Source organism: Miniopterus natalensis, chromosome 3 (assembly GCF_054644295.1).
Source record: "Miniopterus natalensis isolate mMinNat1 chromosome 3, mMinNat1.hap1, whole genome shotgun sequence".
In the NCBI taxonomy this organism is placed as follows: Eukaryota; Metazoa; Chordata; class Mammalia; order Chiroptera; family Miniopteridae; genus Miniopterus; species Miniopterus natalensis.
Genome location: NC_142083.1, coordinates 55,493,325 through 55,516,848, shown reverse-complemented (window position 1 = coordinate 55,516,848; position 23,524 = coordinate 55,493,325). Strand labels below are relative to the sequence as shown.

Sequence of the window (23,524 nt, the reverse complement as noted above, 5' to 3'; positions counted from 1 at the left end):
TTCTATTGAGATCCTCCCCTGAGACCTCCAGATACAAACTCTTAAGGGCTCAAGGTGTGCCATCTCTCTTTTTCTTGAGCTTCCCTGAAACTTTCCTTCCCCCTTTCTTCCCTCAAAGCTCAGAGGACCTTTGCTTTCTTCCTCCTAAGCTCCAAGAACCCTTCTTTGGCCTCTGTAACTTTCTTCCTGAGTCCACACAGCCCAGCTGGCTCACTTCTTCCACAGCTCACTTCTTCTATCTCTATGACTTTCTAAATAAACTTTGTTATATTTGAGTTCGTTGGCTCTAAATTCTCCTCTTAGCCAAACTCAAGGACTGAAGTCTAGCATCTGATACTGTTAACATAATGACTAAAATCCAGGCAGGAAGCAATGGTCATCCCTAAAAGACTCCTTAATTGTTGCCAATTGCCCAAGAGACCGTCTAGGAAAGAAAAAATCTGGAAGATAGAAGACTGCCAACACTTACCTTTGTAATCTTGGACTCATGTAACATCTGTAGGTTTTGGAGCATGAAAGGGAAGGAACTAAAATAATAAACAACAGAAACAATAATAAATGTGTTGTGGGTACTAGCTCTAGACTTAGCACTGTCCTAAGAGCTCTGCAAGCACTATCCTATTTAAACCTCACAACAGCCCAAGAAGGTGCTGTGGGCACTTGTTATGTACATTATAAATGACTGCCGAATGAGGTGGGCATCGACACATGGCACCATTTTTCACACGAGGAGACCGAGGTTCAGAGGCCAACAACCTGTATAAGATCATATACTGGGAAGCCTTGGTCCAGTTCATATTCCAGTTTTAACATGAAAGAATGCTTTGAACACTCCACTGCGCTGGACTTTATCAGCTGGGTGCAAAATACTGGAAAACTTAAATCCTTTCCACAGACCGGGAGTTTCCCATCACCAGCACCACACTCTACACAGCTTGGTCTCACCCTTAGGAATCACCACCTCTTCACTCACCTCCAGGAAGCCTGAACTCTTGCCCCGCCAGCCAGTCTTCCCCCCCAAACCCCGCCCCTTCATGGGTGGCGCCGCCTTTGACCTTCAAACTACATCTCCCATAAAGCCGTGCGAGGACACCGGCCCTCTACCGGAAGTCAGGAAGGTTCCATCCGGCCCCAGGAGCTGTGAGTGTGGGGGTTTACCCGTCTCTCGACCGCGTCGTGGTTTCCGCTATTCTGGTCCGCTTTTGGTCAGTAGCAGTCAGCGGCGAGTCGTCGGCCCTAGGCGGGGCCGGGGACCGGCTGTCCGCGCTCTTTCGTCCCTGCGCCGTCGGCCGGGCCCTGCGATTCGAGCGGCGCACCCTCGCGCCGGGGCGCGGGCGAGGGAGCGGTGACCCCGCGGCGCGGGTCCGGGAGGGAGCGCCCGGGGCGCGCAGCCGGCGCTGCTGCTGGGGCCTTTCCAGCGCGGTCTTTGAAGTGGGGGAAGGAAAATGCTGCCTCGGATGTGATTTCACATTAAAAGGAGTCTCACAGTAGTGGCAAGAAGGGGAATCCGCCAAGGAGCGGTCGGTGCCCTGAGGGACAGCGTAGCCGAGGTCGGCCGCGTCTCTGTTGAGCCTTGTTACCTTGGGCGAGTCATGGGCCCCGAGTTACACACCGCTTCGGTCAAATCAAACCTCCTGAGAATGGCTAGAAAGCTATAGAATGTTTTTAAAAATATGTTTGACAGCATTAGAGAACTATCAAGACAATAAGGAGTTAAGATGGCATGGTCTCAGAACGAAGGGAGGTGCAGAAGAGAGCTCAGTATTCAGGGCTCCTTTTCTCCTCCAGGCGTTTGTTGATTCACAAACAGGCACCTAGAGTGTTAGATGCTGAGAAGAGTTTGAGGTGGTGTAATAGGAGTGTAAGGGCCAAAACTAAGTTCATGGCTTCCCAAGGAGGAGAGCCTTCAGAATTACACTGGAGAACTAGGTAACCACAACATGGGAGCAAGGGCAAAGGAGAAGCAGCCAAGCTTTTGAATAGCGCAATACCGGCTTGAATTAAGAGGCCTTTAAACCCGAGATTCTTTTAAACGACCTCTCGGAATAGTCCGTGCGCCTCCTGGAAAGCAAGGGCAGCGTGTAGGTAACTGAATCACCTCATTCTGCCTTCAAATCCTTACCCTCTGGAGGACTTGTCAATGAGACATGAAAAAGTAAATGTAGCCAGAGCTGGATTTCAGAGTTTGTGTGCTGCTCTGGAATCAGTAATGGTTCTGTTTCTAGATGGCTTTTATGCTGAGAAAGCTAAGGGGTGGGGTGGGGGGCAGTGTACATTTCCCACTTGATCCTGAAAATACTGCATTATCATAAGTATCACACTGGGGCTACTGATGGGCACTGTACTTTCAGAGGGCAGTTTTGCAGTCCCTGGAATGGCCTGTGGGGAGGGTGAGGAAGTGATCATGACTTCAGAACGTGGGCAGTGAAATATTGCGTAAAGTAAACCTAACTAAAGGATCTGTATGATGAGATTTTATAGAAAATAAATTTAAGGGAAAGGCAACTTAGATGGGAGACTACAGGAGTCAATGTATAGCAGTGCTTCAAAACAAAGCCCTGAAAAGTTGTCTTTTGTTATTCATAATACTTTTAAAGCATTTAGAAATCTCAGTATGAAGAGAATGGTCAGGTAAATGCTAGAGTAAATCAAAAGAAACTAAAAAATTGTTTTCTAATATAAAAGTCACTCCTACTAATTTAAGTTATAAACAGATTTTCATTATTAGGTTTTATCCAAATGTTTACATTCCTGTGGGCATATTTTACCTATTTATAGTTTTCACCTTGTTTATAAGTAGTAGAATGATACAAACAGGACAGGTGAACGAACCACAAAATAAAGTTAATCTCTCGCCCATTTTTCCCCTACTCCTACTATAAAATTGATCTGCCAAATTGTAGTGTCAGAACCCTAGAAACAACCCTAGAAAATTCATCCTTCTTTTTAGCCTAAATTTCTTATTGCTTAGAATAGTGGAAGCCTAATTAGAAGCCCAAATCTTTTCTTAACAGCATTTCATAGAAAAACATTCATACCTTAAAAAAAAAGTACTTTCAGGAGTTTATAGACAACTGAAACATGAACCATTTCCACCAAAAATAGCTCAGTTTGTGCCCTACCACATTTAATTCATGCTTAGGAACATTTATTAAGAGGTATGAAACAGTTATTTTCTATATATTTTTTCTTACTGAAACGAGTGACAAAGCAGACAAAGTTAAGGGTTTAAAAAGTTTCTGTGATTCAAGCGTAGACAAAGTGACCATTAGAACAGTATCCAATAATAGATAAAAAATATGTATGCTCATCTGATTTATGACAAAGATAATACTGCAGTGCAAAGGGACAAGATAGTAATTTCAAGAATGATGCCAAGTCATATGGATTACCCAATGAGATAAAAATGTATCTTGACCCCTACCTCACACCATGAACAAAAATCAGTTCCTGATGGATTGCAGAATTGTGCAAGAAAAAGCAGTAAGTGGTTTTCGTGAGAAACTTAGCTTTTGAATAATTTGTTATAGGATCACAATTTCCCTTGAGGGCAGGGACCTGTTTCTGGTACCTGAGAATCTAAGGGAATACTTCTTGTCATCTGCTAAAATCTGCCTTTCTATCTGCTTTTTAACCCTCCTCCATTGAAGTACCTCTGGTCTACTTCAAAACCTGCTTCTCTTTGTGGAGCTGTTACCTGACTCCCTCTCTCAAGGATATGGCCCCTCATTTGTATTATCAAAGATCTGTATGTTATTTTTTATAACCCTTATGTTGAATTATATTTAAAATTCTCAACTGATGACAATTTTTAAATGTTTGCTGTGATGACAGTTGACTGCTAATTACGTTTTGAAGAGTATATTGTTTTAGAAACCATAACTGTTATTCTAATTATATCAGCACTCATTGATGTAAAGAGCAATTGCAAATGAGTTTTTTCTATTTTCCTTATTTTTTAAGGAAGAAATGTCTTCTATAAAAAGAAGTCCAAAGCAAGAAATAGTTTCCCAATTTCACTATTCAGCTGCAGAAGGAGACATTGCCAGATTAACAGTAATACTCAGTCATTCTCCATCTCTTCTCAATGAAACTTCTGAAAATGGCTGGACTGCTTTAATGTATGCTGCAAGGAATGGGCACCCAGATGCTGTCCAATTTCTACTTGAGAAAGGGTAAACATTTTAGGCTATACCACCTGAAGGATTATGTGGTTTAATTTCTGGGTTACATCTTTTAAATTTTCTTGTAGCCATATTTATGTCATTGGACTTGTAAATAACTCATTAACCAGTTTTATTTTGTAAAAATGTAGCATAATTTCTAACTAAAAGCTTATAACTTATTTTATTGAGGAATTAACTTTTCATGCTTAATAGCAAAGCAAATTTATGAATTAATCTAATATCTTTTCCCAAATGTAAATCTACCCACTATGATTACCATGAGTCTCTTATAAAATTTTAATACCTCATAGCACATACTGCTTTTTAATTTTATAATTCTCTAGAAAATTGAAATATCCACTATCTCTAACTTTTCATCACTTATAATTTTTTTAACCTTCCCGCTTATAAATGATGTACTAAAAGAAAAAAAATGTATGTAATCATTAAATAGAGGGGCTATGATATGATCTGGAAATATTATAGTAAATACTAGAGAAAACATTATTTCCTATTTTATTTTTCCTTTTATCTATAGGTGCGACAGATCCATTGTCAACAAATCAAGGCAGACTGCACTAGATATTGCTAAATTTTGGGGTTACAAGCATATAGCTAACTTACTAGCTAATGATAAAGGTGGGAAGAAGCCTTGGTTCCTAACCAATGAAGTAGAAGAATGTGAAAATTACTTTGGCAAAACACTGCTGGACCGGAAAAGCGAAAAAAGAAATAATTCTGACTGGCTGCTAGCTAAAGAAAGCCATCCCGCCACCGTCTATATCCTTTTCTCAGATTTAAGTCCCTTGGTTACTCTGGGTGGCAACAAAGAAAGCTCCCAGCAGCCAGAAGTCAGGCTTTGTCAGCTGAACTACACAGATGTAAAGGATTATTTGGCTCAGCCTGAAAAGATCACCTTGATTTTTCTTGGAGTAGAGCTTGAAATGAAAAAAGATTTACTTAATTATGCTGGGGAAGTCCCCAGAGAAGAAGAAGATGGGTTGGTTGCCTGGTTTGCTGTAGGTATAGATCCTGTTGCTGCAGAAGAATTTAAGCAAAGACATGAAAGTTGTTACTTTCTTCACCCTCCAATGCCAGCCCTTCTGCAGCTGAAAGAAAATGAAGCTGGTAAGAAGTGGACACTGTGTACTTGTATTGGTGGTAATCTGGCTTTTGAAACTCTCATTGAAACTCTCATATGTATCCACAGTTTCTAGGGGGCCTGCTTTTTCCAGTAAGCAGTGAAATTAAGCTGTCTCTTGGTTAGAAACTGTAAAGTTCTCACCCGAGGGAACTGCTCTTTTGGGCAGTTTCAGCAGTCTTAATCAGCCAAGATAAATTCCCTTAGAATTAACCCGAATGCATGATGGTTTCCTTTGACTCTTCAGTGAATTGCTATTGAGTGCCTGCTGTACAGCGAGCCTGATGGCAAAGACTTTACTGTTTTGTTTTGTTTTCTGTTGCTGAGCATGCCAGTTCATGTGGCGCCCTTTATGCCATGGTAAGAAACTAGGAATTTTAGTCTAAATTCCATTTAAATATTATAACCTGACCTATGTTTAAGAAAAAAAACAAAACCCCTCACTTTGGCTGCTTTGTAGATCATGAATTGTAGGTAATTAAGTATGGACATCAGGAGTCTTGCGAGGTGATTAGAAATGCCCACGTCCCAGGTAAGAGATTGTGTTGGCTCGCATTGGTGGAGTGGTGGGCAGAGAGATTGAGACATTCTGGAGGTGGAACTGATAGGGCTTGATCAGTAGGTGGAAACTATTATACGTGAGAGAGAGATGATAATAACTTGGACTATCAGGTGAATTAAGGTGATAATAGTAGAGATGGTATAAAGGAGGTACATTCAAGATATATTTTTGAGAGAAAATTGAGAGTAGTTGATGGAATGAGGATAGAGTATATAATAATGAAGGGAAGGATCAGGAATGACTGCTAGGTTTGAGACATTAGTAATTTGGTAGATAGTAATACTATTTTTTGATAAAATAATGTAGGGTGATGGGTAGAGCAAGGGAACCATGACAGACTTGAAGTAAGTAAATCAAGATCATTAGTTTTGAGCTGCTAAGTTTTAGAGGTTATTAGAATCTGGAGAGAGGAGAGGATAGGTCTAAACTGGAGATACCCATATGGGAGTCATCAACACAAAGATGGTATTTAAATTCTAAGAAACTACTGAGATTACTTAGAGAGTTGAGAGCAAATAGGAAAAAGAATCTCAGAATCATACCTGAATCCCTCTCAATTTAGAGGGCAGGTAGAAGTAGAGGAGCCATCAAAAGTGATGTTAACGTGTAGCCATAAAGAGACATGGAAACCATGAGAACGGAGTATTTTTGGGAGGTACTGGTCAAATGTATTGAATGCTATTGAGAATTTGAATAAGATGAAGACAAAGTTTTTTTTTAAAGGATCTTTGGTTTTGGTAGTATGAAGGTGTTGGTAAGTTTGACAAGAGGAGTGTCAGTGGAGTGGAAGGAACAGAAGCTAGATTATAATAGATTGAGGAGCTAATGGGAGGTGAGGACAGGGTCATCTGTCAGTGTTCACCTTCCCTTAGGTGATGTGGAAGGCCCTTCCAGAGACATGAATGTTGTAAATAACAGTCTTTTTTGTAATACTCTGTGCAGTTTCCAGTCATAAATAGGATATGTTCCACAGTGACATGGACCAGTAGTGGTTTAGTCACCAAGATAGAGATGGGTTCCAACAATCTCCTAGTAATATTGCCTTTTATAATTCAAGTCCAAGTTAGGAACTGCCTTTGAAATGTATTTTTATAAAAGTCTCCATTATAAAGTCACTATTTGTAAAGTCACTATACACCAGAATCTTGTATACCCAAAATTTCAAAATCACCTAGAATAAAAGCCTGAGCTAATACAGTGTGTAAGATGGATGTTAGTATATCGGTCTTATATGCAAGGTATATTTTCTTAGTTCAAATTAAAGTTAAATCTAATTTTCATTTGTTATATGTAGAATTAAATCTTTTACTTTAAAAGAAATGTATACATCATAAAAATAGGAATACTAAACCCTTGATCACACAGCTATTCAGAAGTATATGTCTTTATTATGACTTCAAAACATTTATACAATATATGTCTTTATTATGACTTAAGAATATTTTACTTATATAGTAATTTGTTTACAATTTGTCACAGAATTAAAACTTTTTGTGTTTCTCTTAAAGGGGTTGTAGCTCAAGCAAGATCTGTTCTTGCCTGGCACAGTCGATATAAGTTCTGCCCCACCTGTGGAAGTGCAACTAAGATTGAAGAAGGTGGCTATAAAAGAGTATGCTTAAAAGAAGACTGTCCTAGCCTCCATGGCGTTCACAATACATCATATCCAAGAGTTGGTAAGTAAGCCTTTTCTTTTACAGTGAAATCTCAGCTATCTGGAATCTTGGGGAATAAGACATTCTGCAAAAACAAGATTTTCAGTTGCTGAGGGGTTGACCTTTTTATTAAAAGCATGTTTAATTTTACCATTAAGACTGTAAGTATTAAGTTATTACGTACTTTCATGACTTAAGTAAAGGGCATTGTACATAATTAGCTATTTCTTAACTCTGGGTTAATCAATATGAATTCGATGTGTTGAGATATATGATTTCAAAAGCCCACCAGTCTGGATCCACTTAGTGCAGAGACACACAAAAAGAGCCCCAACAATTCAGTGCCTGTTTGAGGCATCACCAAAGCAGTACAGCCTGGAGCTAGCTTCTCATAACTACTCGTATCTGCCTATACCTTCTCTGCTTCTCATTGCTGCTTTGAGTCTGCTGCGGATTTGGAAATCTGATAACTGTGTGAAAAAAGAATGGACAAACTAAACAACACCTAAGGAGGTCTCATGGGAGTAAATAAAGTACATGGCCTTAGTGACATCTGTTTTTACTGTTTGAGAGCCTTTTACATCTGGATCCTGGATCTCAGTCATGATATAAAGAGGATAATACACTAGATTAGTGACTTCCGGAGACATGAACTGTTATTTAATTTAAATGTATATGTATTTTTTAATGGCTTAAACTTAGTGATAGAGCCACCTTAGCTTTTAAAAACATTTTGTTAAGGATTGGGATGGAAGGGAGAGGGAAATCCACTACATTTACTATGGTAAAATTTGAAATTTCATCATGCCATGTATTATCTACTCACACTTCTTTCTTATAAAAAAATATGAATATACCTAACATACCGTAAGTACACAATAAATGTTGCTGCTAAGATGAGATGAAAATGATCTTTTAGCTTACTGACAGAGTTCTGTACAACTTCCCTGAAACACCGTCACTGGGCAGAAAGAAGCAATCTCTAGTAACTAGATAAGAGTCCTATTCTTACAGTAGATGTACCTTTTAACTATCCTACTAGACAGTGACTATACGTACACAATGAGTCCAAATTATTTTTTCCTGTCATTCATATATCTGATTTTTTTAAATAGATCCAGTAGTAATCATGCAAGTTATTCATCCGGATGGAACCAAATGTCTTTTAGGAAGGCAGAAAAGATTTCCCCCAGGCATGTTTACTTGCCTTGCTGGATTTATTGAACCTGGTAAGCCTTTTTAAAGTAACTTTTGTAATAATTTTTATTTAACTTATAATTTCCAAATAAAAATTTTAGACAGTGTTTGAGAAGTTATCTTTGATAAATTATCATGTTATAAAATGGATATTTTAAATATTTTCTGTGTATCTTAAATGATTTTTTTTTACTAATGGAATAATTTTGTATGTTTTAAAAATTTAATATTTGCTCTTTCATATATCTTTCATATATTACTGTTACCCTTGTATCAGTATGATTTACACCTCACTTTCTTCTGTGCTAGACTTAGCTGTTACCGTTTCAAATAGTCCTTCCCTGAAAGCCCCAAAGACATTAGCACAATCCCTATTACCTTGCCAGTTTTTTGCTATAGCACTCATCACCACCTAACACAGTATCTATGTGTGTATCTATCTATCTACCTATCTGTCTCTCTATTTATCTGCTCATACCAGAAAGTACGTTCCGTAAGGGCAGAGACTTCGTTTTACTCATCAGTTTATCCCAAACCCTTAAAGCAGTGCCTTTTATTTAGTAGGAGTTCAATAAATATTTGTGGAATAAATGAATGAATATATCTCAATACATTTTTAATCTCAACTTCCAATATTAATCTGCATTACTAGATAATAATAGTAGTAAACACATGTAGAACCACACACTCTGTTCCGAAGGCTTTCCATATATTAAATCATGTGATCCTCAGCAGTTTTACAGATTGGGCACTAAGGCACAGGGGCTGAATAACTTGCCCCAAATCAAGCAGCTAGTAAATGATAGGGCAGGGATGCACACCTGGGCAGTTTGGCACTGAGTCCATGCTCTTTATCACTATGCTGCCTCTAGTAGCTCTAGGTTATTTTTTTTTTTAATGCCTTGTAGTGTTCCATTTATGAATATCCTGCAATTTATCTGCTCTACTGTTGGACATTTAACTTATTTCAAAGCTCTTGCTATATTACAAGCAACACTGCAATGAATAGTTTTATACCCATCCTTGTACACATTTGCAAGAGTTATCTAGGGTATATATCTGGTAGTAACATTGCTAGGTCATAGAATATGAGCATCTTAACCTTTCGAGATATTGCCAAGTTGCTCTCTAAAGTGTCCCTGCCAATTTACATTCCTTCTTGCACTTCATGAAATGTTCTGTTATTCCACATCCTCACCAAGTTAGAATTTTCAGACTTTTTAATCTGTCACTCTGATGGGTATGAAACAGTATGTCACTGTAGTTTTCATTTCTATTTCCCTGCTAATGGAGTATCTTTTCCAGATGTGTAAGAGACATCCAGTTTTCTTTATCCCTGAGGTTTACAATGTTTATGTCCTTTGCCTATTTTTTTGGTGGTTTATCCTTTTTTCTTACTGATTTTATGAGTTTTTAAATATGTATTGTATGCTAATCTTTAGTCTTGCAAATATCTTAAGCTAGTCTATGTTTATCTTTTCACTGTTTTTTGTGAACATAAGTTGTTGATTTCAATATAGGAAATGGATCAGTCTATTTGAAAAAGAAAGCTCTATTTAAATAGCACAGTATTTCTAAACTTCCAGATAAATGTAACTTAGAATCTATTCCCTCTATCCTAATTCTCAATCCCAACAAATCAAAATATAAAGTACACATTTATAGGCATTTTATTTTATCAAAGTTGAGTCAACAGTCATCTAGAGCAGCGATTTTCAACCTTTTTCATCTCATGGCACACATAAACTAATTACTAAAATTCTGTGGCACACCAAAAAATGTATTTTTGCCGATCTGACAAATAAAATATGTATAATTTTGATTGATTTCAAAAAAATAATAGTAATTACCTACCCTTTTGGCTCCAAAGTGACTTTTTTAAAAAGCAGGTGCCTATCTTTGTATATGACCATTTCTGGTACCAAGAATTAACAAATCAGATGCAACCTTACTATGCAACATAACCAATAAGATGCAGCTCTGTTATATACCTATTTATTTATTGTTCAAGACAGGGCATTCACATAGGACGTCTGTTGTTGTGTTGGCTGTTAACATGTTTTACTTGACACTCTAAAGGGAAAGAGGTCAGTGCCTCTGACTAAACAGTCAGATTTTGCATGTTTAAAAAATATTTGTGGCCCAGCCAGGCATGGTCCAGAGGTTGAGCATCTACCTATGATCCAGGAGATTGCTGTTCTATTCCCCATCAGGACACATGTGTGGGTTGTGGGCTCGATCCCCAGTGTGGGGCGTGCAGGAGGCAGCCGATCAATGAGTGTCTCATCATTGATGTTTCTATCTCTCTCTCCCTCTTCCTTCCTCTCTCTCAAATCAATAAAGATATATTTAAAAATATATATATACACAAATATATATATGTATTTGTGGCACACTGGTTGAAAATCATTGATCTAGAGGAAAATAATCATTTGGAAAGAAATTCTGAGTTTTATTTAATGTGGTTTTTAAACTTTTAGCGTTAGTGCTTTCTAACTATTTTGAAAAGAGTTGTCTGCAATAATTGACAACATAAGAAAAAAAGAGTTTGGAGATTTTAGTGAGGAAAAGACTAGCCATTAAAAAATAGTTATAATTTATAACTATTTAGTGATAATATATAAGTGAAATACTAGATAAAGTGTTTACATAGTGTTTAACCAATAGTAGGTACTAGATAGTTGTAGATGTAATTTTTTAAATGTAACTGAAAATTTGGACCTTTAAGAAATGAAAAATTTGTTAGTATTTGGATTCTGTATGTGGTCATAAACTTTAAGAAATAAAGTTTTCTTGGATTCCAATCTAGTTTTAGACTTCTGCTTTCTGATGCTTTGAATTGGGTTTTTGTCCAAAGTGATTTCCAAATGTTTGAACCATTCAAAGCACAGTATGTCCAGAGTGTGTTCGTCAGCTGTTTGTTCTTTTGCCCCATGTGATTAGGGGAGACGATAGAAGATGCTGTTCGGAGAGAAGTAGAAGAGGAAAGTGGAGTCAAAGTTGGCCATGTTCAGTATGTCTCTTGTCAACCATGGCCAATGCCCTCCTCCTTAATGATTGGTTGCTTAGCTGTGGCGGTGTCTACAGAAATTAAAGTTGACAAGAATGAAATAGAGGATGCCCGCTGGTTCACTAGAGAACAGGTAAAGTTCAACTTAATTTCCTTCTTCTATTGATTGCTCTCCGACTATATCGGTTTAGGCATGCAGCAAGGATACTTGTTTTCAACAAGTTGAATGAATGGCCATGGCCCTCTCATCATGCATGGATTACAATGTAATTGATATGTCCTGTGTTAACTCCTTCTCTGAGATTCTTCTAGTAATGCTGATTTTGTGCCATTTCCTAATTTCAAATGCCATTCCTTTGGATTAATACCTTTCAATGGACTTAAAATAGGTAACCATTATTTCAGAGATGAGAAACAGGAATATTATTTTCAGAGATTTTATATTTTAATGTATTGCTTTAAAACAGTTACCTCTCAAAAATATCACTAAATAAGCTTAAAATTTGTGAAAAGTTCTTGTTCAGTTTAAAATATACTTAAAGATAAGAATGACAAAACTGTATAACAAAGATACACTCACAGGAGCTTTTTAAAACATGACTAAGTGTTATAATGAGAGACGAATTACTTGTCTGTGTTTTGCATGACACAGAATATTTGTACAGAAAACAAATGATTATACTACAGTACTGAAGACTGAAATCCTTCTATGTCTAAATATAATTAATTTTATTTTATGCTCAACCTCCAAAAGCAGAAATTAGATTTTTTTTCAGAATTTTATAAAATGGAACCTGTCCCAAAAGTTGACTTTACTTTGAAAATAAGTGTGGAGCATACACTTTGCTTTTTCATGACCTTATCTTCATAAGAAAGTATGCCTTTCTCGAATATTTTAAAAATTGAATCACTAACTCATTGAAGCAACTAAAGATACTGTACTAAATTTTGCATGTTGAATATGGATATTATCAATTTCTACTATTGCTATTCACTGTAAAAGTCATCACATTTTAGTCGAATCATATAAGCATAGAAATGGTATTAAGTATGACAGCGTTGAAACCTAATGCATTTTATTATGGTATGTTTTAGGTTGTGGATGTTCTGACCAAGGGGAAGCAGCAGGCATTCTTCGTGCCACCAAGCCGAGCTATTGCACATCAATTAATCAAACACTGGGTTGGAATGAACCCCAATCTCTAAATCAAATAACTAGACTTTTACTGAGTACTAACTGATTTCAGATATCACTTATTCCTCATGTGAGATTGGAAGTGTTCAGTGCTCTTTAGAATGTCACAACACAAAATATCATATTAGATTTTAGAAATTTTTTCAAAGTGTACTTTTCATCTTAACCACAGAATTCTTATCTTTATAAATTACAACATTGCCTCAGATTTTGTTAACTCTGGATCAGCCTTCTGTAAACATTTTTTGGTTGTGCTCCACAATTTTATCTCACAAAACCGTATTTCTAATAAGAGAGAAACCATGTTGTAAAGAAGTATGTTCTAAAAACTGTAGGTAAACCTAAATTCCAGCACTTCTTATAAGCATTAGACCAGACATTGAAGACCCTTCACTGAAATTAAACATATCTGAAAGGAATTCTCAAAGGTCAGATATTAAATCTCAGATGGATTTACATATTTAATAAAAACACTGGCTTTATGTCATATCGTTTTTGAGAAATGAGACAAAATAATTTTAATAAATTTTGAACTTGATTTTTTAGTCTTTTCAGTACCATAAAGTTTCTTTCAGTTGTCAGTAGTTTTTTTCTCATCTTCCCATTGTAATTCACCTTTTTCTCCTGGTTCCATTGTTCTAGCAGTGGTGTAGTTACAGTGTTACTATTAGTCTACTTCATCAGTGTTAAGAATTTTTTATTTTGACGACTCTACTGGTGATCAGGATAAGTGAGAGCATACTATTGTGTTTGGGACCTCCTCCTTAAACCTAAAATAAATCTATTTATCTGTTAGTTCTATTCAAAGTCTTAAGACAAATCAGGATTCTCTGCTTTTTCACTGAAATCAAACATATTTGAAAGAAATTCTCTCCTCAAAGGTCATATGTTATATAAATCCCAGATGTATTTACATATATTTTCAAAAACACTGGCATTATTCCATTTTCTGATACGGGTTGTATCTGTATTAACAAAAAAGTTATATAATCATTAGTAATAACATTTATTAAACTCAAATACAATATTTTGGTTTTGGCCTTCAATAATCACATTCTAAGAAGCTTTTATAAAATAACTATATCTTAGAAATGAATCAGTAAGATTTTAGAGGAATTATAGTAATTCACAATTTTGCAATATAGAACTATCATATTTTACAAGGCTCTTTTGAAATTGTTTTAAAAGGTAATGTTTAAATATGTAAATTTATATAATTTGGCTGTATACTATAGTATGTTAGAACTAGAAGAGACTGTAAGGATAATATATATAGTTCATTGCCCTTCTTTTATAGATAAGGTAAAAGGAATCCTGAAAGGTGAATTTAATTAATTCATTAAAGGTGAATTTAATTAATTTATGATAAATATTACTCAGTTACACTTTACAATTTTTAATACAATTAATTATAATTACAATTAAGTAACTTAATTACAAATCTATACAGTGTAACCCAGTGCAGGATTCTCCCTCTAACAGGAAATAGAAACTATTACTTAAAGTATATGTAGGATAAATCAAAATAACATGATAACAATAAATTTAATTTACCAAATATTGTTAATGAAAATTTTAATACTAAAATTTATTTAACTTAAATAATTTTATTAGATAAAACTTTAATTTACTGATAAGCAGTGGTTTTCTTAGTAACTGATGAAGGCTTATTGGTAGCAGGACTTTAAATAAAATTGAGACTTACACAGTACATTTTAGATTCATAGTAAAATTTGAACTACATAGGTATATAGAAAAGGATGTGCCATGATTATTACAAAGAATAATGACCTATGGTTCACTTTTACTTCAAATGTACTTTTAATACTTACAGATTCCAAGATTATATCAAAAATTTCAGGTTTCCATAATGTTAGAGTAGCAAAGTAAAATACAAATTATCAAAAAAATGTAGTTATAAATTTAATTTTTGATATTTAATCCTGTACTCAGGGAAAATCAGAAGCTAAGTAAATTATTGTTTTAATAATTATTCTTAAATTGCTAACCTCTGAGAGGTGAATAGCTCCATGTAAGTAGAAGGAATAGCCAAGAAATAGTAGAGGTTCAAGTGCCATGAATGTATTCTAAAGGAAATGAAGGTAACAATACATTAAAAATTTATCTATTTTCTGTTTTGTGTGTAATTTAATGTTTTAATAAATGTCTTCTGAAAGAATGGAAAAAAATTTCAGTCATCGTGTAAACAAAAAATACAAAAGCCTTTTTAAAAGTTGTATTGTAGGACTTAAATTTTTTGTTTAAATCTTTTTTAATTTTATAATTTTGGGTCACACACACACACACACATATACACTGACCTACATATATGTCAATAATTTACCTTCAGATTTAAAGTTATATATCTAGTCTAGTGTCTGTTTTTATTACTTGTCTAATATTACCAATCGTTGAATTTTGAATTTGTTTACTGTTCAAAGAAATGCTAGAGGAATTAGAAGCCTACATATTTTATTTAGTTGGAAAAATGATTAACTCTTAAAAATCAGGTAGAGGATATGGGTAAAGACAGAAAAGAATGGAAAAACTGAGGTGAGACCAGGAGATGGAAGGAGAAAGTGTAAATTTCTTAATAAACTTATTAAACTCAACTAAATGTCATATGAAAACAACAGATAGAACTGATCCTAGAACTGTGCTGCTAATGTGTTTATTGCAAAATATTAGGTGAAAATGTCCTGTAAAACAAATTCATTAATTGTTTAGAATAAACTTTACAATACAAATTTTATTAGGGATGAGAACCAGTTATTAGGTTCTGCATTGTGTGTGTGTGTGTGTGTGTGTGTGCGCGCGCACACGCGCGCACGCTGTGGGAGTGGTGGATGTTGAGAGAAATTTATGTGTGTGCTACACTTAAAGGGCCAGTTTTCCTTAGTAGAAAAATATCTAGGGGAACATATTTCACAGTTCAAAATTAAGAGTATCTGTCTACAAATGTAAAAGATCTAGGTCCTGAGACCCCTAGGAAGGGGTTGGAGGGGAGTGTGACTTCAGTGCAGGTGGGGGAGGGTGCTCGGTAGGGGCCAAATGCTTGGGAGCTTTGACAGCGCCGTGGGAGATGAGAGACATGGTACATTTTGAGAACTCCTATTTTGAGAAGACTGATGATAATCTTGCCAAGAGCCTCCATCTTCAAAAAGAGTCCTGTTGGTCAGGAGAGAACTGGAAAGGAGTTGTTTGTGAAAATAAACTCAATGCTGAAACAGTTTTTTCCTACACTACATCTTTTTTCCTACACTACCTTTTTTTTCCTGGGACACTCAGAATTCATAGCTTCTGAGAGGAAGTATGGTTTATTATCATATACAATAGATTTTCAAATAATTCCGTTTATTTGCCCAAAGTAGAAATGGTCAAAGGGAAGTTATTTGAGTAATAAAGATGGCATGGGAAAAAAGGGGGAGGAGGCTGTGATCAGAAGCCAGAGTTCTTTTATTCAAGAAGAAAAAAATTCAACTATAAAATGAACATTTGGACCTGTCAACTGGGCTAACAGGCAAGTTCCTCATTCTGTTTTCCCTAAAGGAAATGCACATGTAATTGTACTCTTTGGCGGAAGTAGCACTTTGAACTTTTTTTCATTCCTTCAGAAATGCCCCGTTTCTCTTACTGCTAAGCAGACAGCGCCATAGCATTGGACAATGGATAATTCTCCTTTTCACCGTTCCTGTTATAGTGATGCTCTACAGAATAGTGTGGGCGGCTGTGAAATGTTAAAACAGATTTTAAGTTTAAAAAAAAGAAACCTCTCTGCTAATGGAAACACTTGTCTTCTTAACTAAAAGTCTGATAAGAAACAAGCTACAGCATAAAGAATGAAAAAAGTGCCCTGGCTTTACATTCCTAGGCTCGTGGGAACTACACCAGACCATCTCCTTGTCTTGCCCCTGATGGATTAAGAACATTTTCCTAATCACTTGTGAGGTAGCTTCATATTTAGCAATGTGGGAGTTCCACTCAGGAGTAGAAATTGAAAATGGTACTTGTATATCTATTTTAGAACAGAGTAAGTGGACAAGTGATACAGTCTGAAGTTTATTTTTGTTTACTTTTTACTCAGCCCATTTTACTCTAGCCTGAAACTAGTCTATTGGAGCAGTGGAGGTTTTGAACACCTCAATAAAATTCCTTATAAATATTTATTCCTGCTTTCAGATAGCAGTAAGCTGAAGTCATCTCTATCAGAAGGGGTAAAGACGATTTAAAATGTCATTGATCCAACAGCTTTGCTGCTAAGAGTTGTTTTGCTTTTGTTGCTGGATTTACTTGTTTATGAAACAAGTTTGAAAACTCTAGTGCCAACAGTATGTATGATTTGGGACTCCGAATAAGATGCCCTAACAGTGGTGCAAATGCAAACCTCGGGGGCTGCAATGGTCCTACCTGCTCTGCACCTTAGTGAGGGCTTCAGGAGGGCTGTAGCCATGAGTGGGAAGCCAGTAGGAACTTTGTGTGTTCTGGGAGGCAATGTTAAGGCTGAAAGGAGATATGCCATCGGTGCTAATAAATTGTAAGTTTAATTCAAATTCAGATTTCTGAACTTCGTAAAAGTTATTTTTTGCTTGTTCTTGCCAATATATTTCTGAGAACTACTAATGGATCTCTATTTACAGTAAGCTCCTGTTTCCATATCCTTATATCAGTAGTCTTACAAGTGCCCCACGTGGAACTTTGGGTATTGTTTTCTTTAATTTGCCTACTTTGTCTTTCACCCTTTCCTACCCCACAGCCAAACAGTCTCTAAATCCTATCCCTTTTATTTCTTTACTTCTCAAAGCTCAGTCTCTCCATCTCCCTCTCTCTCATTTCTCTCTCTCCTTCTTCCTCAGTGTCTATCTCTATCTATCATCTATCTATCTGTATCTCTACCTCTATCTCTATTCTCTCTCTCCACTGTCACCATCCTATTCCAGGCTACTCACCTGGTTTCTAGCTCAGCTCAGCTTCCTAAATTTGTCTCCCTACTTCAAAGTTTTACTCCCAAACCATTCTTCACACTGCAGCCAAGGAAATCTTGCTAAGGGGCAATCTTATCTAGTCTTTCTCTTAATATTCTCCAGAAAGACTCCTCTGTGGGCAAATGATAAAGTCCAATTTCCTTAGCATAGCAATTTACCTCTAACTCTCATCACTTTTCTTTCTTCCAACCCCTTATATTTATGTTCTTGCAAAAAAAGCCACAGACTAACCTTCTAAAATTTTATAATGCATTAATAGCATTCATTCAGGATAATCTGAATAATTATGACCAGTATCATAGGCTACTAGTTTCAATAGAAATGTTTCATTTATTTAAAGATTCTAAACTGAACTTCCAAGCTATATTTTCATTTACATATTTCACATTATTTCAAAAATTCTAGGTCAGGGCCTCTCTTATTTATCCCAGTTTTAACAAATAAGCACATTGAGTGTAAGAGGTCAAATGACTTCCTAAGATCAACATAGGATATGGAAACAGGACTCAAATTTAAATTTTTCTCATGAAAGTCCACAACCTGCACCATACAGCTGCTGCCGCTGTGTCTACCACGCGAGGATAAAGGCTTTAGCTGATAAAAGAGCCAAACTAGATCGGTCAAGTTTTCATTTCTGTTCGGGCTTCTTCCTCTTCGCCTGCACCACGCGGACAGCGAAGCTGTGCTTCATCGCTGCCCATCGCAGCTCCTGAGCTGCAGGAGCACCACTGAGCACTAAGAGTATAACTGAGAAAAACAGACCTTAGGAATGGTTACGATGGATAATAATAGACTGATTAAAGGATGCTAGGTCATTCCTGACACGGCACGAGATTAAATATGGTAATCAGATTTTGGATTTAGACACCCCAAATAAATCCAAAGTAGAACAAGATGAGGTCCTCGAACCTTTACTTCATTTTCTTGCCTTTCAAAATACATATTTGCATTTAATTCATGTCTCCTTCAGAGCTGAGGACTTTATGAAGGCTTTACCCAGGTGAGCTGATTCTATGTTCTTTGTCCTTTTTTCTACCTTTCTATGCTGTTTTGAATGAAGTAGTCTCTATTTTAATCCTGTCCTAAATTAGTTGCGTAGCAAAGGGGAGATTATTTGAATGTTATATCTGAGGACACTTCAACAATGTATTTCTTTACAGTCACAGAAAATCCAGCAGCTGTTTGTAACTTGCTCTGTTATCAGAGAGGATGGATACATCCAAAAAAAGTTCTCAATAGTCAATGTGTTCAAGCCTCTTTTATTTAGGCTTAGAAAGACGTCATATGCACAGTTGAATAGCCACCAGCCATATCCTAATTTGGTTATTTGAAATAAATTGTGCATTTGGAAAGCAAGGAAAATGCAATTGACAAGCTAGGCTTCTAAGCATAATTGAAATTCATTCTGAATTCAAGGAGGGTCAGTTTCATTTCAAAGCAGTAATCTTTGTTTTGAATTCCTGTGTTCTGCTTTGTTTCCACTGCAGCATTAATTTACTACCAAATGTAAATTTTTTTTTAATAAATCACCAAATGATTTTCTCATCTGGTTTAGTTAGTAGAATTTTTTTCTTCATTAATTTTACATGAATGTTTTTATTTAATTTTTGAAATATATTCATCACCCAAAACACTGTAATCTGATCTCAAGAAAGAAGACACCAAAGATTACTTTTTTTCTATAACAGTAATTGCAATTACTCTGGGATTTAAACCAATTTCATAGGCAAATATTCTGGCTAATATTTTTGTGTAAATAATCCCAAATCAAACTTTGCAAAATGATGTATTTGCAATTTTACTGTTAGTTGGTCTTTAAATAATATGTTCCAAGATCTTGATGACAATGTATATTTACAATCAAAGATCCCTCTCGCAATCGGAAATTCAGGCCATCCTTCTCACCTTCCTCGTTCTCACTCAAAATTTAAATATTTGATGATTTCTAATCTCCCTTCAAGAATTTAAACATTAGTTTTTATATTCTAGTGTCAGATTACCTTAATGTTGAATAAGTATCCTCAAATTATTTATTTGGAAAGAAAACTGGAAAATAAATATTGTCTACTTATTTTTTTAGGTATTCGCTCAGTGACTAACAATTCACTTTTTAAAAATTTTTATGTGAAGTCAATTACCTTCTCAAACAAATCTGTAGTAACCATGTGCATATATTACAGTCAGGAAACCAGCCGGCTCATAAAATAGTCTTGGCGTCTTCTCTTCAGGGGAAAATCATCCAATAACCAAATTTTCATATAGGTCTTTAAAATGACATCCCATGACCTTAAGTGTGATGGGTCAAATTCTCAACTCTCTGATCAGCTATGAAGCCTCTTTCAGAGACTGGTTGGGATTATTTTTGCAAAAGGAATAAAAATTCTCAATATGACCTAACTTGTGAGGGTATTTACACTAACTGCACAAAATGCACTCTTATCTCATGGGACTGCGCAGGCCTCAGTGAACTTCAGAGATGGGATGGAAAGTTAGCACTGATTCTCTGCCCAATATAAACTGAATCATAAAGTGATTACATTAACCTGGCAGATGAATTCTAAGCATAATTCTTATCATTGGCCAGACTGCAGTTTACACACTTTTGTATGATAAAAGTCAAAAGCACAGAACAGTGGTTCAAGCTATGTAAAGGGAAGGTCAGCAGGAAATATCAACATAGAACAATTGAAAATAAAGGCCATTCTATTGCTTTCAAAAATATACATCAGTTTGGATTAAGCTACAGAAATTTAGTTACTTTAGTGAGTAAGTACAGTGAGCACAGAAAATGTTTAAAAATGGTGATTTTTAAGTTATTGGAGAAGATATCTCCTCTAAATCTTAGTTGAAGCCTCTTTGAAGTCTTTATATCTTGTTTGCATTAATATCCCTATCAAATTATTTTTCAGAAGTAACAGAAATTTCAAGGTAATTCAAGTTTTCTTGAATTATGAATTCTAAACAAGTAATGAGGTTTAACATTGTCCAAAGTCACTAAACATTGCTAAAAATAAAAAACCTGTATTTTACTAAATAGCATATGACAACAACATTTCCACAGAAGTATTTGAAAAAACACATTTACTAACTTCTTCTGAATGACTTGAAAAAGTAGAATTAACCTATGGCCTTTTTTAGGGTGCTATGAGAGAAAAACAGCTTTTTGCTTATGGGTTAGAAAGAGAGATTTTGAGTTTAGTTCGAATATTTACTTGAGATTTTCCTTACTCTCTTTAGAATTTAGCAGTGTGGTTATACATCAAGTTTGGGTTTTTTGGCTTTTTTGGTTTTGTTCTAGGCTGGAAAGTAATGAAGATGGTTTGTTTTGCACAATGAAAAACTCTGGTGTCAGCAGAATTTATGACTATGCCCCTGGGAAATAAAACTACCTCACTGAAAGAATCAGAGGGATTTCATATTTGGGGGGAATTACACACAGAAATTTCTGTATGAAGATCAAGACACAGCATGTTCAAATTCCACTTCAAACAGGTTTAAGGTTGAGTGGTTCAAAATTAAGAGGATATCATTTAAACCCATCAAGAGTTGGCAATTCAGCAATTAACTTTTCAGAGAAATACAGCTCTTCTGTAATAAAGTTATTGGGAGTAGTATGCCTCCACTTAAATATGCAAAAAAGGAGACAGCATTCCCTTAGAAAACTCAAAGGCGCTCTTCATTTAATAAGTAGGGAAAGTCTTGGAAAAAAAAAAAGTAGTCCCTGAGATCTATTCAATTAGCCTTTGTGCCAATTATTTTGCTAACTTTTACAAGGTAACTAATGCAATATTTAAGTGCACACATGTGCTTTATTTTTTCTCTTCCTTTAATGAAATACATCATTTTAGTGAACTTTTTATTGTTAGAAATGTGTGTGTTGAAATGAAGTCATCACCTCTTGTCTAGTTGAAAACGGTATAATTAGCCAAAGAGAAATAATGAAAAGTGTCACGTGAGACTTGAGTGAATGGAAATAGGTTTCTCAAGATAGATTCTGAAAGTTCCTGTGCTGGTCAGGTCAGAGCAGGAGAAAACCATGATTACAGATTTCTCAGACATAGCAACTGAGAAAATATTTAGAGTAGCTATATTGATTGACTTCCCTCATCATTCTGCAGGTGGGATTAGCTAAACTTGCACTCTAATAGTCCTTCTAAAACCACTGAGGAAATTAAGCAAAGCAAAATGCACTTCTTCAGGGTTTTCTAATCTAATCATGTCATGATAATAACACAGAATATGACTGCACCTTCTAAAGTGAGTGACACATACCACTACTGGTGTGCAAAGTGGTTTTGGGTGGTACCAGATGAAGATGTTTTTATTTTTGAATTATTTGTTTCTGCTTTCATGTGTATTAGCTACAACCTAGAATTTCACATATGGTACTGTCTAATATGAAGCTAAAGTAACAAATTTAATGAATCAAAAAACTATTAAGCGAATAACAGCACAGCTATTTCATGGGACGTAGTAAAACTCATGACAGTGGTGCACAAATGACTGAAGTTAGGGAACAGTAGTGCAAGTTGTATTCATTCATTCATTCATTCATTCATCCAACAAGTGTTTATTAACTACTATGTTCTTCACATATACGGAATAGGAGCACATCAAAGTATGAGACAGATAACATTTTGCCCTTGTGGATCCTACATTTTGGCCCACATCTCTAGTGATTCTTCAGAAGACTGGGTTAATCCAAGGCTGTATACATTGGGGTGTTTCATGTACTTTTACTGGGCCCAAAAGTAAATTTCTTCTGGAGTTCTGTTGGCTCAAGTCAGGTTTACCATGGGGCAGCCAGGGTTCTGGTTCAATCGTAGGAAGATAGTCTCCCCAGGGGTGCTTCATAAAAAACCATGCCCTATAAATACTGGGGCTCTAAGGAGATGATGGATGCACCATCACAAACAGGAAGATCAAGGTTTAGGTGCCTCATTCACCCCACCAGACATCCTCCTTCTGAAAGCTTCCACTACACTGTGATCCTCCATGTATTTGCCAATCACCTTAGCTTACAGGCAAAGTCAAACCTAAAATACAGTAGAGGATCCTTTCACTCTGAGAAGCCAAACGTGAACACAGGGAGACAAGCAATGAAAAATACGACATGGTACCTTCTTACTCCCGTGGCCCTGGCCCACTAATCTGACTTGCTAAATTTTTATCACGAGTCATGTTTTGCACAGATGAAAGAAGGATATTGAGGAGTTAACACCTGAGATTGATTTAGGACACATTTTGGGTAGATCCTCTTTACACTGGGCTGAGAAAAAATAAAAAGTGATATCTCAAGTAGGTTGTTTTTTTCCCCTACAAGTTTGCTGATATAGAAAGAAAGAGAATCTCTGCTTAAACCAAAATAAATAAAGTAAAAACTGTAAACGTTAGTGTGTACCATCTGGGAGAGGAGGGATATGAAATGGAGTGAAGCTTGCTGGAGACTACCCTAGGCTATTAAAGGTTTTCTAAATGAGGATCCATCCCACCTATTCAATTGCATCTGCTTCAACAGGGCTTCTCAAATCAGAATCACTTGGCCTGGGCCTAAGGGGCTTGGAGGGTGGGTGCTTATTTTAAAATACCTATTCCTGGGTCCCACCTCAGAATCTG

At 36.1% G+C, this 23,524-nt stretch overlaps 1 protein-coding gene across 3 annotated transcripts; it reads left to right on the top strand.

Annotated features, from left to right (window-relative positions):
* Window positions 1-1,151: 1,151 nt before the first annotated feature.
* NUDT12 (nudix hydrolase 12) lies at window positions 1,152-15,678 on the top strand. 3 transcript variants are annotated; one of them, XM_016221996.2, is made up of 7 exons: window positions 1,152-1,205; window positions 3,964-4,175; window positions 4,705-5,294; window positions 7,378-7,545; window positions 8,640-8,753; window positions 11,665-11,864; window positions 12,827-15,678. In XM_016221996.2, exons 2-7 carry the CDS (start codon window positions 3,970-3,972, stop codon window positions 12,935-12,937), a joined length of 1,389 nt encoding a protein of 462 aa, XP_016077482.1. In that variant the 5' UTR covers window positions 1,152-1,205; window positions 3,964-3,969; the 3' UTR covers window positions 12,938-15,678. The 3 variants fall into 3 exon arrangements, with proteins under 3 accessions (XP_016077482.1, XP_016077483.1, XP_016077481.1); XM_016221997.2 differs by having other exon boundaries at window positions 1,170-1,205; window positions 3,968-4,175; XM_016221995.2 differs by lacking the exon at window positions 1,152-1,205 and adding an exon at window positions 2,268-3,483.
* Window positions 15,679-23,524: the final 7,846 nt, after the last annotated feature.

Excerpts from the sequence above, each read along its gene's own strand:
- NUDT12 (XM_016221995.2), top strand. The coding sequence starts at position 3,433 with ATGAACAAAAATCAGTTCCTGATGGATTGCAGAATTGTGCAAGAAAAA. Across the intron at positions 8,754-11,664 it reads TGCTGGATTTATTGAACCTG|GGGAGACGATAGAAGATGCT; the intron begins GTAAGCCTTTTT and ends CCATGTGATTAG. Across the intron at positions 11,865-12,826 it reads GCTGGTTCACTAGAGAACAG|GTTGTGGATGTTCTGACCAA; the intron begins GTAAAGTTCAAC and ends GGTATGTTTTAG.